General features: G+C 37.2%; 2 protein-coding genes across 3 annotated transcripts in view; one reads left to right on the top strand and one right to left on the bottom strand.

Moving 5' to 3' along the window:
- The first annotated feature begins 290 nt into the window (after positions 1-290).
- LOC309485745 (tectonic-3-like) lies at positions 291-18,067 on the top strand. 2 transcript variants are annotated; one of them, XM_082152748.1, is made up of 15 exons: positions 291-706; positions 883-1,146; positions 6,519-6,633; positions 6,715-6,815; positions 10,651-10,763; positions 11,975-12,083; positions 12,172-12,284; positions 13,146-13,184; positions 13,280-13,354; positions 13,436-13,555; positions 14,499-14,606; positions 15,823-15,926; positions 16,057-16,204; positions 17,410-17,496; positions 17,724-18,067. In XM_082152748.1, exons 1-15 carry the CDS (start codon positions 490-492, stop codon positions 17,871-17,873), a joined length of 1,863 nt encoding a protein of 620 aa, XP_082008874.1. In that variant the 5' UTR covers positions 291-489; the 3' UTR covers positions 17,874-18,067. The 2 variants fall into 2 exon arrangements, with proteins under 2 accessions (XP_082008874.1, XP_082008873.1); XM_082152747.1 differs by having other exon boundaries at positions 17,362-17,496.
- mto1 (mitochondrial tRNA translation optimization 1) overlaps positions 18,042-18,220 on the bottom strand; it is a 29,310-nt gene continuing 29,131 nt past the window's right edge. The window contains exon 13 of the mRNA XM_082152742.1: positions 18,042-18,182. Coding sequence (XP_082008868.1) covers positions 18,069-18,182 — 114 coding nt within the window. The 3' untranslated portion in view covers positions 18,042-18,068. The remainder of the gene's footprint in view (positions 18,183-18,220) is intronic.

The following is an 18,220-nucleotide window of genomic DNA, read 5'->3' as shown; positions in this document are numbered from 1 at the left end:
GACAGCATGGCTAATTAGCATTTTGATTATCTTGTTTATGAACGATGACACAAGGACGAGCCATTCTGATGGCACTGATACGTTAAATTGACATGAATACTTTTGTGAGATAAAATAAGGATTTTAAGCCTGTTGGGTGCTTTTGCAGATAATCCATTGAGAAATGCACCAAACTGAGAAAAACTGTGACGCAAAGTCCCTATAGAAAGGGACTTTGCTTTGACTAATGCAGCAGGTGGCGACAATGTTCATAAAGAGTGAATAGTCATTAAAGAAGAAGAAGAACCGGATATGTACAGAATGTACACTTCCTTAACAACGACGGTCTGAAGGACGCAAATGTGTCAAGTGATTGGAGTAAAGTAACGTTAGATTGTTCATTAATACATTATTCAAATGACAGAGTGCAAACTTCTTTTAAGACATCTTTTTTGATACTAAGTGGATTACTGTCTAAAGTCATCCCGAATTAACAGATATCTTCAACAAATGTCGAAGGTTTCCTTTTGTTGTTTCCTATTAGTTTTGATTGCGATTGTTTTTCCTCAAGCGACTTTTCAGAACACTGCACAACACCTCTCAACCGATTCAACAAACTCTTCGGTTTCATCTAACGTTACAGCCGCAGCACTGACTGCCACATTCACAAATGGAAGTGCTGTTTTCCCCACTGATGCCACCACAGAGCCCATCATAAGTCCATCGGGTAAGAGGATGAATTTATATAAATAACATGCCTACATCATATTTCACCCCCCAAATCAAAATAAATTCGGCCGCTTCTGCATAAAGAAAAGTTTTAGCCTTTAAGGACCAACATGCCATGATCAGACGGACATTCATGTCGCGTTCTAATTCTCTTTGCTTTTTCTTTTCCTACAGTGACTGAGAGCATCACTGATCAGACTCCATTGAGCACCGATCTGAGCCCATACCCCTTCACTTTTACTGATAACGCACCTATACTTACTAACCAGTCACGATCAACAACAGCATCGAGTAATGATTTGAGGGCAGACATTAACTCTTCGTATCCAACAAACTCAACTGACTCATCTGCAACTGCTTCACCGAAGGGTACATTCACAGATGATCGCGCAGTTCTGCCTACTGATGCCACCAAAGAGCCCATCACAAGCCCGTTGGGTGAGTCGAAAGAAGCTGAATCTCATAAAGCTATTGTGCATAAATTAACCCTATTTAGAACAATTTTTGCAATGTAACATTATTCTCATCCAAGTTAAGCATTGGAATAACTATGAAATTTGTGTATTTGTGAAAAAAATTTCAATCAATTAAAGATTACATTGCAGTACAGACATTCATTCTAGTAGTCAGTTTATAGGTAGATTTTCATTCAATGCTTTGGCAGCATTTCCGATAGATGTGTTTGGCTCGAAGGGTGCTCTTCACAAATCTTGCGGTCAAACATGTATGACATTTTGACCATTATATATATATATATATATATATATATATATATGTATATGTATATACAGTATCTCACGAAAGTGAGTACACCCCTCACATTTCAGCAAACATTTTAGTATATCTTCTCAAGGGACAATACTATAGAAATGAAACTTGGATATATATATTTTAGAGTAGTCAGTGTGCTGCTTGTATAGCATACTGTCCTCTGAAAATAACTCTACATACAGCCATTATTGTCAAAATATCTGGCAACAAAAGTTAGTACACCCTAAGTGATAATAGCTGTATGTCATTTAACCATGCAAAGCCACATGTCCTATTCATCATGTTCATGTTTTTGTCTGCTTGACAAGACCATACAAATTTGTGTATCTTGTATTAGAGCAGTTACAATTTGTGCTTTGAGAACAATTCTCTCATACTGACCACTGGATGTTCAACATGGCACCTCATGGCAAAGAACTCTCTAAGGATTTGAGAATTAGAATTGTTGCTCTCCACAAAGTTGACCTAGGCTATAAGAAGATAGGTAACACCCTGAAACTGAGTTACAGTACAGGCCAGGGTCATACAAAGGTTTTCCAAGACGGGTTCCACTTGGAACAAGCCTCGCAAGATTCAGTCAAAGAAGTTGAGTCCTTGTGCTGTGCGTCAGGTGCAGAAGCTGGCTTCAGAAAACAGACGCATGAGTGCTGCCAGCATTGCTTTAGATGTTGCAGAAGCAGAAGGTCAGCTTGTCAGTGCTCAGACCATTCACCACGCACTGCAACAAGTTGTTTTGCATGGCCGTCGTCCCAGAAGGAAGCCTCTTCTGAAGCTGGCTCACAAGAAAGCCCGCAAACAGTTTGCTCAAAGCAACCTGTCCAGGAGCATGAATTACTGCAACCATGTCCTGTGGTCTGATGAGACTAAGATAAACTTGTTTAGCTCAGATGGTGTCCAGCATGTGTGGCGATGTCCTGGTGAGGAGTACCAAGAAAATTGTGTCTTGCCTACAGTCAAGCATGATGGTGGTAGCATCATGGTCTGGGGGCTGCATGAGTGCTGCTGGTACTGGGGAGCTGCGCTTCATTGAGGGAAACATGGATTCCAACATGTACTGCGACATTCTGAAGCAGAACATGATGCCCTGCCTTTAGAAACTGTGCCAAACGGCATGATAACGACACCAAACACACAGCCAAGATGACAACTGCCTTGCTGAGGAAGCTGAAGGTGAAGGTGATGGAGTGGCCAAAGTATGTCTCCAGACCTGATCCCTGTTGAGCACCTGTGGGGCGTCCTCAAGCGGAAGGTGGAGAAATGCCATGTGTCTAACAGCCAGCAGCTCTGTGATGTCATTATGGAGGAGTGGAAGAGGATCCTGTGCAGCTCTGGTGAATTCCATGCCCAGGAGGATTAAGGCAGTGCTAGATAACAATGGTGCTCACACAAAATATTGACACTTTGGACACAGTTCTGACATGTTCACTTGGGGTGTACTCACTTTTGTTGCCAGCTATTTTGACAATAATGACTGTATGTTGAGTTATTTTCAGAGGACAGTGAATATATACTGCTATACAAGCAGCACATTGACTACTCTAAAATATATTCAAGTTTCATTTCTATAGTATTGTCCCTTAAAAAGATATACTAAAATGTTTGCTGAAATGTGAGGGGTGTACTCAATTTTGTGAGATACTATCTATCTATATATATATATATATATATATATATATATATATATATATATATATATATATAATTGGTCAAAATGTCATAAATGTTTGACCGCAAGATGTGTATATATATGTATATGTGTGTATATGTATGTATGTGTGTGTGTTTATAATAATATATGTTTATATATAAGTTTAAAAGTACATAAGTATCTTTAAAATGATGTATACTAGTGCAAAGTGCCCGTGCAAAATCAGTTTTTGTGTGAGTTTTTAGTAATTGTTGGTTCGGTGTGTTTGAGTGCTCATTGTTACAATTACACCGCAAAAGTTCAGTGACATTTTTATTTGTGCATGGTAGGAAGCAAATACTGATACTGACATAATGACATACAATAAATATGGAAAATTGAACTACACGATTGAGGGAGCAGGCTACACAGTGAACTCCGAGAAAACGCTACACTTGAGCAAACAGTTTGTGAATAGGCTACTACAAATGATGGCCGTGAAAGAGACTGTGAACTATTACACAGTAGCGATAACGTTAAGCGCACCAGAATAAAATATAATATTCAGAAATAAACAGTGTAGCTGACTTACAGATTCAGTTAACATCCACAAATGAATAAGCGCGACGATTCAGGGAGCAGGCTACACAGTGAACTCAGAGAAAACGCTACTTAAGCTCCGCTGCTTTCTTCGACCCTCTCTGCCTCTGGTCCTGCGCTGTGCTCACTCAGGCCACATCCACACGAAGCCAGAGCTTTTCCTATCCGATGTTTTTTTTTTCCCCGTTCAAAAAAAAAATTCCGTAAACACGGCGTCGTCTCAAGAAATATCTGCATACACACGAAACCACTGAAACGGACTCAAAACGATGTAGTATACATGCCAGACCAGTATGTGGCGCTGTAATTCTGCCACATACATACACTAAAAACGGAGATGAAGACTTAGAGCATGCGCATAAACCATACTGTCTATGGCATAAACCTTGCGCGCTGTATACAACAATAATATTAGGCACAGTAGCTTCTTTTTTTCTTTTCTTTTTTACCAAGAACTTTATTGAACAATATGGCCCTGGTACAAAATATGAGTCACGATATTCGATAGTTAGCGGACGCATAAAGCTTGCCACAAAGAACCGGAAAAAGTAATCATTATGAATGTGTCAAATATAGCAAGGAGACATATATATATATACGATTTTTCATCGTCATAAGAGAGTTGTCTGTTTCTTTTAGTTTTAAATTGTTTTGTTTAAAAGTAGACATTTCAAGCTTTCTATATATTTCTGAGTTTCGGTTCATTTATGAGACGAGCTCAGCTCAGTTCACGAGCAATGCAAGTTATATCGCGCCGGTGCCTCCATGTCCTGATTAAATTGTCTGCTATATTTTCTTCTTATTTATTAAATCCAGCCTCCAGGCAATTGGTTGAAGAAGCATTGATTAAAATTAAGATACAATTTATACAAAACGAAATTCACTTTAAAGAAAGGTTTTATACAAAACAAAACTTAATGTGGTCAAAATGATGTCTCCCGATATATTGCGCATCTTATGATTACTCATGCTGTTCACTTTTCATATAATCAACATAGGCCTAGATGAAATAAAAAAATAACAAACACATAAATATGAAACTAAATACATTTTCTTTAATGGCTACAACATTTAGGCCTATAAAGAGAAATTTAATGTCAGAGTGGAATTTGAGCGAACGCCGTTTTACCGGTGATCATGAGGGGCAGGGGTGCGTTTTTTGAATAATAATCAAATAATTCCCAGCGATCGGCGAATATTATTTTTGCTTGAAACGCCCATCCCTACAAAATACGAAATGTCTTAATCAGACAACAGACAAGCATCATAGCATAATAAAGAAAATATAAATAGGCCTAAATAAAGAAGTAAAAAAAAAAGAAAAAGAAATGAAGTAAAAATACATTCAAGTAAATAATAAATAAAGAAATAAAAGAGGCTCAGTAGCTTCTGCAGCACGAACACAAGCATGTAGTCGGCAATTGTTGCTGTGACTTAGCGGTGTCTGACTAGTTGAAACTTGGTGTGATGACATCATCGTTTCACAAAATGTACGGATTGGGCGTACACACGAAAACGCAAGGGTGGTGTTTTCAGATTTATCCACCTTGGGACCCGGTTTAAAAAAATAGCGGTTTCAGTGTCCGAAAACGCCGGATCCGCCTGGACGAAACGCCAATACGATACAAAATTTGTACGTATACAGCTAAACGCGTCTCCGTGTGGACAGGGCCTCAGTGTGCAGTTTGAGAGGGGGAGTGGCCAGCTGTGCTCACTCAGTGTGCAGTGTGAGAGGGGGAGTGGCCAGCTGTGCTCACTCAAGGCTTGTTCAACTTCATGCAGCTCTGCGCAGACCGATCGGCGGTTGACTTGAAGCAGTGCATGCCGGTTAGAAATTTTGTCCGACTTGATACAGCGCCGACGCCACGTGACTGTGACGTATGCCATCAAAGTACCGCAAGAGCAATTCGAGAGTTGCCGGAGAACTCAGCCAGCGCAGCTTCTCAAGACCGGCTGCACAAGCTCTGATGACGACACAGCTGTTCTACAATTGGCCAGATTCACCGCATGACAACGATCAGATGTGTTTCATGTTTATTCGAACACCTTTAGTTCCTCTAAAGCTCACAAATCATTTTTTTTATAACAGTAAACACTCTTTTCATGTATTTGCGATGTTATATTGTGTCATGTTTATCAAATGAAAACTGATAAAAAAAACGTAGACTTCACTTCATTGATAGTAGCTTATGTTGAACTTTATTCTTGTTCAAACAGACGCTGTATGAAGCAGTACTTAAAGTATTGATTGAAAATGTCTCTGAAACATCTGTGTATTATTTGGCAAATATTGCATTTATTTCACTTCAGCTGTGGTAAAGTATGCAAACACCACGTGAGCGGTCACTACGGGAACCAGAAAGTGTCCGACTTCACGTCTCCGTTTGCAGTTCCTCCCCGCCTGCACACGGCTACTCTCGCCGATCGGTTACATCCAGCCGCAGCCGATGTCGAACACACCTTCAGTGTGCAGTGTGCGAGGGGGAGTGGCCAGCTGTGCTCACTCAGTGTCAGTGTGAGAGGGGGAGTGGCCAGCGGCAAAAGCGAATGTGTGCTTCTTTTACCGCTATATTTACCGATATCTTATGCATTTCTAATCCAAACAACGTCAAACCTGGCACTGCACTTACTTGTGCCCGTAGCAAGACACCTGTCAAGTTTGAAATCCATCGGACTAACGGTTTGAGATATGACACACAGACAGACACACAGACGTTCCTGTAATTTATAGATAGATATACATGTTTAACTATTGAGCTATTCCACCCTCATCACACTGGTAAGTTCAATGTGTCTTGTCTCGCTCTTGCAGGCTGCCTGTGTGATGTCACACCTGACTTCTGTAACATTGGATGCTGTTGTGATGTCATGGACTGTGGTCTCCTGAACCTCAGCTCTGTGTTTAACAACTGTGGCCAAGATGCGGGGTAACAGCTACTGTCTGTCATTAAATGTGTCCACTAACCTTTGAATGTGCTTTAAATCGCAGATGTCTTTGTCACATAAAGGTCTGGCGTCTGTCTTGAGAGCTGGCTGATGTTGAGAACACAAATTGATCCAGCACTGGTTACTCTGAATGGAAACCTCCTTTGTGTTCAGAGAGAAGAGGGTAAATTACCATGCATTACTGTATTTTCACCTCAATGAACTCCAGTTTTACTGATTTACTCTTAAAAGATTTACTCTTGTAAAATTCTCGTAAGGCCCTGATATACTTGAAGCAAATTTGAAGAATGAACTGGTGTAACGTAATTTCAAACAAAATCAGGCCAAAGAGAAGTTCGTTTCGAGGGATTGAAAAGCAAAAAAGCAAACTTTCCAGAAAACACTGGTAAACATCTTCAAACTACCATTGGTTACACAGAGTTGTAATTCTAATTGAAAGCGACACTTACACACTATTTTAATTTTTCAAACGGTAAAGTTGTTTGCTTTACAGCAATCTATTATATAAAGTGCTATATAAATAAACCTGAACTGATTTTACTGGAGTGCCGAAATGAATACTAACATGTCCACATCAGTTTTCACTCGCATGACTGAAGCGGAGACCTGAAAGGCAAAACTGCAGCACTGGCCTGTACATTTTTCATCTGTTTCAAGAGACAGATACTTAGATCACCTCTCAAAAGAAGAAAAATATATGTGAACAAACTACAAGATTTGGCCACTTGTGATCCAGTACATGCAGCAGTATTTGAATCACTAAAAACAGTGGGACATTCTAAAACGTTTCATGTGAAAAAAAGCTTGGTTTGCCCTAATGTACTAAGACAGTGAAAAGATCAAGTTCAATATAAAACTTTTGAACAGGAAGTGTTCCTTCGGAAGCAACAGAAAATTCTTGCATATTTCCCAGAAGAGAAATTAAGTACAATTTACCTTCAAATTCAAAAAGTTTTCAGCCCTCGGCTCTTAATGCATTGTGTTTCCTTCTGGAGCATCAGTGAATGTTTGAACCTTTTTAATAGTTGTGTTTGAGTCCCTCAGTTGTCCTCAGTGTGAAAAGATGGATCTCAATATCATAGTCACTGCTGGAAAACTAAAGAATATGCAGGACCTGAAGGATTTTTCTGAAGAACATTGGGCAGTTTAACTGCTCAGGACAAACAAGGGACTCAAGAACAGCTATCACAAAAAAAAACAACAAAAAAAAAAAACAGCCGTGGATCATCCAGGGGCCTGTTTCAGAAAGGAGGTTAAGTGAAAACTCTGAGTATGTTAACCCTAAAATGAGGGAAACTCTGAGTTTTCTGTTTCAGAATGGGAGGTATGTTAAACCTGAGAAAGCAGAGTAAGTCAAGCCCGTTTCTGAAAGAGAGGTAACTTATACTCCGAGTCAGTTACCATGGTAACTTACTCTGTGAACCTAACCTGGTCGGGAGCAGGTTTTCTTCAGTAAACCCAGAGTTTATTTCGGTCTCCTCCCCTTTTTAAAGTGGAAGTGGTGTTTAAACACCTCATTCATTCTTTCAGTACATTTTTATTAATAAAATTAATCTTTTATAAAAAAAAAAAAAAATATATATTTTTTTTTTTTTTTTTTAAATAAGATGAAGTCTATATAACTCCTTTACTGGCAACTGAAAACACAGTAGTAGATTAGAGTTACATAATGTAGTTCTAAACAAATTCTACAGAATTAAACTGTGGCATTTACTGGAAATCACTGAACGTGTTCATCTGTGCACCAGAAGTTGATGGACCGTCCTCCTGCTGTTCTTCCACACTCTGGGGGCGCGGGGAGAGATAAGAATACCCGTTTATACTTAGATTTAAACTTAGATTCTATAGGCTACTCCACATAAAAATGTGAAAAAATCTGAATGTGTAGATTGTTTGATGTGTAGACACATAATATTAACATTACCTCTGTAGGCCTCTCTGTGGCAGCAGAAACTCTTTATCCCCATGTGATGAGCATTTGGTTGAGTACACTTTATAACACTATTTGTCATAATTTCTGGTGTATTGAGTAGGCGACTTACAACTGCCTGGGGTTCTGTTGGGACAGGAGGCTCCAAAAGACAGATATTACCATCAGAATCTATTGGGACCAACAAAAATCCTAACCCAAAGTAAAATAAATGGAAATCTCAAAAATAGCCTATATAAAAAAATAACACACATGTAAACCTCTTACATTTTATGAAGGCCCTTGGATCTTTGGGACTGGCTCTGAAGTCCGTCCAGGAATTCCCTCAGCCAAAAATGCTGCTGCACTGCTAGACACTGGATGCTTTAGTTATTTAATATGTCAAATGTTTGTAAAGTCAGGTAGCCTACACCCATACTATGCTCAAGCCTTACTTGACTGAATTATGTTTTTATATTAAAATTTCAGCTGCTGCCATGTTCTTTTAATGCCTGCAGGATTGCACCTACATGAAAATTAAAATTAGATTGAATAACATACTGTTCTTCCAGTTTCACCTCTGATATTATAACAGTTGGGCAAGTTACTTGTATTACTAACTACAAATGACATCTTCAACAGTGTAATTAGATTAATGTAATAATGACTATCTTTAGAAATTATTGGTCTACTTATTACTAATTACTAAATCCCATGTCAACCTTAAACACTTGAACAATACAAGGAGAGACAAACAGCACTTTTAATGCTTTCAAATAAACAATGGGCTTTATGCACAGCTGCACTACTTCCTGAACTTCAGCCAGTTCTTTGTTTCCTGTCTACCATTATTGGACAAACTGATTAATCCAGGTGTGCCTGACCTCAGTAACAATAATCAGACACACCTGGATTAATCAGTTTGTCCAATAATGGCAGACAGGAAACAAAGAGCTGGCTGAAGTTCAGGAAGTAGTTCAGCTGTGCATAAAGCCCATTGCATGAATTATTCTTGAATTGACCAAAGTGTGTAGAGGGAGAAGGTTACATTAAAAATATAACTTTTAAAAATGTATGTTAAATAGCCTATACAGAATTGTTCTATAGTCTAATACAATTACATCAGATTAAACTTTAAATTACAGAAGAATTAAGAGTAATCCCTTTAATTAAATTACAGTATTTAGATTACTTGGTAATTAATTCACCCATCACTGTATAACAGTAATTAAAATGTGAAGAAATATGAAGACCTCTTTTTGTCTGGCGCTGTTGCCATGGTGACTCATAATATCTGTGCTCCATTGATAATGGCTTTTTATAGTTGTGGTGCACGCGCTTAACTCAGAGTCAGTCAACTCAGAGTTGATTGAACTAACTCATTTCAGCTGTTCTGTAACCGAAAACTCAGAGTTTTCCATCTCAGGGTAAGTCAACTCAGAGTTCAAGTTTTAACTCAGAGTTGGTTGAACCTCCTTATTGAAACAGGCCCCTGGTAACGACACACTGTATTAAAAATCAAGGGTATGTAAACTTTTTGAAGGGGGTCATTTTTCATAAAAAAAAATTGTCTTGTGGACTATATGTGAACATCTTTTATGTAAAATATCTGATCAGGACAGACTGGACAGTACTAAATGAAAAATAAATTGAATTTTTTTATGGTCCCTCTTATTTTGTTAAAATAATTAACATTTTGCAGATTCTGCAAGGGGTGTGTAAACTTTTGAGCACGATTTTATATCCCTGCTCAGGTATTTTGAAACCTTCCGTACCCCTAAGTAAGGAACGAAAACTTTGAGTATATCGGGGTCTTAAGTATGTATGCTGTGCAAAATCTGTGAATTTTTCTGCCTACTACATTTACCAAAATATGCAGTATACCACAGTGCATACAGAGCATTTTTTCCTCATTGATTGTTCTGTTTTATTTGGAAAAACAAAATCGCATTGAAATGTTAATCGTTGCATACAGCAAACTCTTTCACACAATATTTATTAATAATAAAATGACTGCATGACTTTTTCACACAAGCATGTTGTTTCAAAAAGCTTTGCTTATTCTTTACTTTCTTCTCTCTGTGCTTAGAAAAACCGTCTGCTGCTCAGACTTCCTCTGCTCGTCTTCAGCCCAAGTCCATCTATCCATTCTTACTGAGAGAGCTTACGGCCTTCAACAGTCAAAAAAAAAAGTTTTACAAGGTAAACTGTGATCACATGTTGCATATTGCTTTTAATTAGCATTGTGTAGCTTGTATTTAAACACCATGTCATAATCAGGGGCTGTATTCACAAAAAATCTTAGACTAAAAGTTGCTCCTAATGCAGAAATTTAGAAGCAACTCTTAAAAATTAGGGGTGTGTCTCTCCTATTTTTCACCCAAGAGTAATTCACAAAGCATTTTAACTCTAAAAGTAGCTTCTTTTTTTTTTGCTAATGTTTTGAGAACATTATCAAAGACCAGATAACTTTGAACAAACATTTATTTAATGTTACTGGAAGAATGTTTATTTTATTTAATTTTTTTTATAACTTTGATGGATCTACAAGTGTATGATACTATGGAAGACCAATTTTAACAAGAGTAGAGTTCTAACTCATTCAGAATATAAAAAGTTTACCCTATAAAACGAGGTTGTTACAATTTTTTCAAATACATTTATATCTGAATCCCAGATTCCCAGCTCAAGCAAGTGCTAATGTCAACTCAAGTTACTATTAAATTCCCAAGAGATAAAATGTGTAATATTATACCCGTCACTCCAGTGCTACCAAATCAGGTGCTGGTACAACCATGTGTAGAGTTTGGCGACAACCGGTGCCACTGTTTCTAAATGTTAGTCTGGAGCCCTCCCTGGCACATCACCAAAGAGTATTTAGGCTTGTCACTACACTGAATTGTATTAAATTGTACAAAACTTTACAGATGTATCCCTATCATCCCTTTACAGAATCCTCCTTATAAACCTAAATAGTAATATATATATATATATATATATATATATATATATATATATATATATATATATATATATATCCTACTATATTACTTAGATATTATATTTAAATTAAAAATAGCTTTTTTATATATATATATTTTCACTTGTTTTTTTTGTGACATTTTGTTGTGCTTTTGCCATTTTATTAGGTTATATATATATATATATATATATATATATATATATAACCTAATAAAATGGCAAAAGCACAACAAAATGTCACAAAAAAAAAACCAACTGAAAATATATATATATAAAAAAGCTATTTTTAATTTAAATATAATATCTAAGTAATATAGTAGGATATAATAATAGTAATAAATAATATATACATGTATTGCACTACTGTTACATATTCATAGGCAATGAATATGAAAAGTATTTAACACTGGCACTGCTGGACTTTGTCACAGGCTGATGACATCATTCTGACCTATTATGACCGTACAGCCATAGTGAGCACACTTGGACAGCCATCACCAGGGCCGGTGTCATCTGCCTGCATCAACCACAATCCTGCAAGTATGGGCAAAAATGTGTAAACATTTGACCTGGTTTTTGCTCTAAATAATATGAATAGTTGTATACTGATTTATGGTTTCTTTTCCAGGGTTCTTGCGTTCAAGTTCTCTATCTTGCTCTCGTGCTGTGACAGCACAATCTTGTGCGGATGACAGGAGTTTAAATGCTCTCACTTACTACACTGGCTTCGGACTACTGAGGGTGAGACTAAAGCTCTCTTCTAAAACCTAGATAGTTGTTTAGGTCAGCATCCCAATGGAAAGGCTGTTCCAAACAGGTACACTATGTAACTTTTGGCACTCTAGCGGTAAATAAACAAAATTACATGCATCTTGCGGAAGAACATTGTAGCCAGAGCTACTTCTCTCTATTAATGTATATGACGAGTCACGCAGGTACTGGGCTACTCCACAGCCGCTGGCGTCCCGCTCTGTCTAAAATAGTCAGAATATAAACACATAGGCATACCGTAGTGATTCAGGATAAGACAAAAACACGGATTGGAAGATAGATTCATGGTGTACTTGCACATTATATATATTTTGTAAATTTTGAAGTAAAAAAAGTTACATAGTGTACCTTCAATTATGCTGCCTTCTAAAATACCTCATCATGGCAGTACCAGATGTATATTTTGCAGATAAGGGCAATCCCATAATGTAACTCAGTAGACAAGTTGAGAAATTGCTATTCCATTCCAGAAATATTGCTATACCCAATATTTATATTTGCGATGCATTCTCATGCTTACAATTTCTGCGTTAATAATAAATTAATTGTAAATATAATTCATGTAAACAGCTGAAATGTATTAAAATACAGTGGACTGGAAATATACCAATATTTGCATTTCTTGACTGTATTTATTTTAAATATAGTTTAAAGTAGACTACATTTACATGATATTTGGTCTTCTCTACATGCGTTTTGCAGTATTAAATTACAATTAACTGATTCCTTTTAGTAATTTAGTTTTAATGGTTGATTATGAATATTCCTTAAAAATAGACATCCCTGGATGCCTATTGTATGCATATTAATTATTTAGCTTTTGTCTTTTAGGTTCCTAGTGCCCAGATAGAGAACAGTCCAGAGTTTGTTGTGAGTTGCATCAAATTATTTTAACTATATGTAGTGATCTACTTACAATTTTTGACCCCAGAATGATTCCAGACATTTTGTTTGCATTTTCTTAGATCCCAATTTCTACCGTGAGTGACTGGCCTGAACCGCTTGAGCAAAACGGCTCATGTCTGAATGTGGTATCAAAGGTCAGTGCAGACAGAGGTTTGTGGGTATGCACATATTTTTGTCAGAATGTACATGAGTGAAGTCTTTTGTTGTTCTCATAGGTGGAGTATGTGATTGAGTACACAAGCAAAGGAGAGATTGCAAAAGCTACACTGAACACAGAACTGCTGAACACAACTGTAGATACACAACTACAGCAAAAGCATGTGATTATATTCCAGGTAACTTTATCTCTATATACACTTGTGGTAAGAAGTTTACATACATCTTGAAGAATCTGAAAATGTTAATAATTAAAATAATAATAGGGCTCATAAAAATTGCATGTTGTTTTTATTTTGTAAAATTACCCTTCAAAAATGTACAAATGCTTGATTCTTAATACATTGTGTCATTTCCTGGATGATCCATGACCGTTTTTATGTTTTATAATGTACAAATGCTTGATTCTTAATACATTGTGTCATTTCCTGGATGATCCATGACCGTTTTTATGTTTTATAATAGTTGTTCATGAGTCCCTTTTGTTTGTCCTGAGCAGTTAAACTGTTCTTCAGAAAAATCATCCAGGTCCTAGACATTCTTTGTTTTTGCAGCATATTCTGCATATTCTAACCATTTCCAACAAGGACTGTATGATTTTGAGGTCCATCTTTTCACTGTAAGGGCAATTGAGAGACTCATACAACAACTATTATAAAAGGTGAAAACACTGATGCTCAAGAAGGAAACAAACATTAAGAGTTTTTGAACAGAATGATCTTTCTAAATGTGTATTATCTTGTCTTCAGGGAAACATAAATATATCCTTTAGATTCTGAAGGGTTACTAAATGGAAAGAAAAGACCTTTTAACAAAATAAGAAAAATGCTTTTATATTGTGACATGGCCGATCATAAAAAAATAAATAAAAAAAAAACAACAACATTTGTACTTGGTTCTGTCCTTTAGCTGTTGATTGGATTGTGGGAGGAAGGTCAGAATGCAAGCTTCTAGTTGATTGTAAGAAAGTGTTTCCTGGAGAAGTTCGGCATATGTCACCAGAGAGAAGTCTGTCGTTTCACCCAGAAGATAGAGATGACATTTTGATAAATTATGAGGTAAAAAAAAAAAAAATCCTTTAATAATCAGCAAAAATTTTAACACCTGTTGTTTGAATACCAGTTGGCCACACTCACTCACCCCATGGCCACACCCATTCCTCCATCACCTCCAGAGGGGCTGAAACCTGAATCACTACTAGTTGGGTGGTTTGGTGAAAAATCACAACCTGTATCCTTTCCACTTTACTGTGAAATTGTTATTGTATCAGAGTACTACTAATTCATCTGAGGTTAAATAAAATAGACTGAGTGTGATTATTTTTGTATAGCACACATTCATTGGCATGGTGTGCCTAAGTTTGTTGGAGAATGAATGATAGAGAAATTATGTCAGAGCATCTGCTGATAAGGTATCCAACTCATCATGCATCATGTTTCTGCATTAGTAAGCTAGTCATCAGAAGGCATAACTAACTTTACGGTGTCCACCTGGATGCTCTCCACCATTAGATGCTGGTGCATAGTTTTTTGCTCATTTTGCAGACCTATATGTGACATTGATTTGACAATACTCTATTACTATAATGATTGAACTGCAAATGAAATTCATATTCATAAAATACTTACGCTTGTGAATGTAAAACTAGTTGTATTGTTTTTGTCAGTATTTCACTATGGGGTAAATTGTAATCCTCCAGTTACATTTGTGACTTAAAGCTGGAATACACTACACAACTTTTTCTCTACGTGAGCCAACTCATTACACATAACGACACGCAATATATGTTTTTAAAAATACAAGCCATTATTTTATTATATTTCAGCATAAATATACATCGCTAGGCAGGTAAATGAACAATCTAGCAACAGGTAACACATTTGATCTACTTATGCCTGAAATGTTGCACGTATATGTAACAAGTAAAGTATTTATCATAATGTACTTTAAATAACATTAAAAGCAATGTCAGAAAGATATCAGCTCTGCTGTTGTTCATAAATACCAGTAGTGATGATGTACAATGAGGACATTGTCACGTCACCAGAAATAGTCATTAGTGTCCCAATTTGTAGTGAGCCAGCGTGCTTTACTGTCCTTACCAGTGCATGATATACTGATCCACAAGCCAGGGAGCTGCTTGAGACGCACCCACAGTGATGCTAAAAAAATGTCCATCATACAGTCTAGCTACACAATTTTCTTATTCAGAAAATGGTCAAATCTAACGGTTAACTAACCCATTAATCTATTCTTACTAATGCAAACCAAATTGTGTCCAAATTTCAAATACCATGTTTTTTTTTAAAGAGATATTTAAATATGTAATTTTGTTAAGAGATATTGTCAGAGCAAATATTTACACCTCCTGCATAGTTCTTGGCTTTAGGGAAGGATTTAATGTATCTCTGTGATGAATATATAAATTCTTTGACATTTGTTGAAGTTGACAGTTTTGGGGTTGTCTGATGATGGAGGGTGTTCTGCTGATCTTGGTAATCGGACCCCTATTCTTTTCAAACAAAACACTGTGACTGGCTGCACCTTCAGGTATTACACCAATTTACTACGTCATAACTTTTTACAACCAGCTTGAAGACATGATGTCAACATATTTGATAAAACCAACAACATAATAATGGTTCTATTTTGATTCCTGTCGTCTTTTTGATTTGTCTAGATCTTTGTCCAGTGACTGTGGTGTGTTGCGGGCTGAGCTTTTAGGTATTTTAGCAGGGGTTACAGTGCCTGATATGATCAGTATGACTGCAGGCTCTCAGACAGACCAGAGTCGAGTCATTTCACAAGACTGCTCCACACCAGCTTCAGTGAGTTACGATAATTATAGGGATAATTTTCATTGAGTAGCTGTATTAGTATCAGTTATACTGGCCAGTAAACAAGTATTTAAAATATACTGTTTTAATGCTGACCATTGCTTTTGACTACCCTTGGAATATATTATTAAGAAACATCATTGTGTTAGTTCTCATTATCCAGTTGATAATACTTACAATATCAAAATCAAATGCGGGTGGTAAATCTTAAACTTTGGAACAGTCTTCCTAGCATTGTTCAAGAGGCAGACAGACACTTATGTTTTCTCTCAGTTTAAATCTATTTTAAAGACCCATCTCTTTAGATGGGGGAATTGCACCCAGAAACAACCAAAACAGAGTCATGTACTGTCAGTTAATTTTAATAATTCATTACATTTATATAGCGCTTTTCTCGGCACTCAAAGCGCTTTACATAGAAGGGGGGAATCTCCTCAACCACCACCAATGTGCAGCATCCACTTGGATGATGCGACGGCAGCCATATTGCGCCAGAACGCCCACCACACACCAGCTTACTGGTGGAGAGGAGACAGTGATGAAGCCAATCAGTGTATGGGGATGATTAGGAGGCCATGATGGACAGAGGCCACTGGGCAAATTTGGCCAGGATGCCGGGGTTACACCCCTACTCTTTCGAAAGACATCCTGGGATTTTTAATGACCACAGAGAGTCAGGACCTCGGTTTTACGTCTCATCCGAAGGACCCAACGACTAGACAAGCCTTAAACAGAGATCATAATGGCCAGCTACAGTACAGCAAAGAATTATGCTAGGACCAGCTGGGACCACAACATATTTTTAATAACTAGGAAGATCATTGTGCAAACAGATAAGCCAGTCGCCTAAGCTGCAACTCAACCTTCTTTTCTTTCTAAAGCTACTCACTGTAATGTCTATTTGATGCTTTTCACATTTAACACAATAATATTTGGGGGTCATTTCTCAGCCAAATTTGATGTGGGATTTGATTGATTGATTGATTGATTGATTGATTGATTGATTGATTGATTGATTGATTGGTTGATTGGCACATTGTGTAATTAAGTTATAATTTGATAAAAAAATAAATAAAAAAAATCGCTTGACAGCCCTAAAATATAGAATATCCCAAATATGTTAACAAGCTTATTTGTAAATGTTTCAGGAAGCATGTGAGACGGGTTGTCTCCTGCCCGTGTCTCTATCATTACAGGTGCTCTGGGCTCAGAGGGGCCTCAGGGCCCTGCCACAGAACCACATCTTGGGGGCCAAATTCATCTTTGGCTGTCAGAGACTAAAGGTAAGCATAATGTTACTGTTGAGCCCTGAGATACTGACATGATTTTCATATGTGTAATTTTTCAAAAAGTACTACTTTGTGTAAAACTTTGTTTTTCCTGCATATAAACATTTAATTTGTACAAATATCTATGTAACATGTTTTGATTGAGAAGCTGACATTTTTCACACACAGTTAAGAGGTCTTTGGGAAGTTCACATGAATTAGGGTCTTCTTCTTGCCTCTAGTGTCCCCTCCGGTCTTCTGTCCCATTGACCACTGAGGTGATGTTCTCTGATGCCACAGTTTACCCAGAAGCCCCTGGGGGGGAACGTCAACCTGAATTGTTTCCATTTGATTTTTTTTCCAGAGGGGTTGGAGAGTTTGATCAAGAGTAAATCAAACTTTGGGGTTAAATTTGGTTTGATCCTGCTTGTGTCAATCAAATAACACTCTTAAAGCTTGAAAGACACCCACAGTTGTAAATAGTTCCCCATTTTAAATGGGTGGGTTTCTCTTCCACACTCTCACTTTTGACTTTCATTGACTTTCACTGTTGAATTATTTTGCATAATACACCATTTTGATCATTCTTATGAGACTCCAACAATTTTACTATGATTCCTGTGTTTGTTTCTGTGCACATAGTTAAACAGATGAACTATGGCTGCTGGGGTGATTCCTGACAGACGGGCAGCAGCTCCCAACTAAAAATCAAAAAAACAATGAGTTACTATTTGATATA

This window comes from Leuciscus leuciscus (genome assembly GCF_965113295.1).
Source record: "Leuciscus leuciscus genome assembly, chromosome: 21".
In the NCBI taxonomy this organism is placed as follows: domain Eukaryota; kingdom Metazoa; phylum Chordata; class Actinopteri; order Cypriniformes; family Leuciscidae; genus Leuciscus; species Leuciscus leuciscus.
This window is presented reverse-complemented; position numbering and strand designations above follow the sequence as displayed.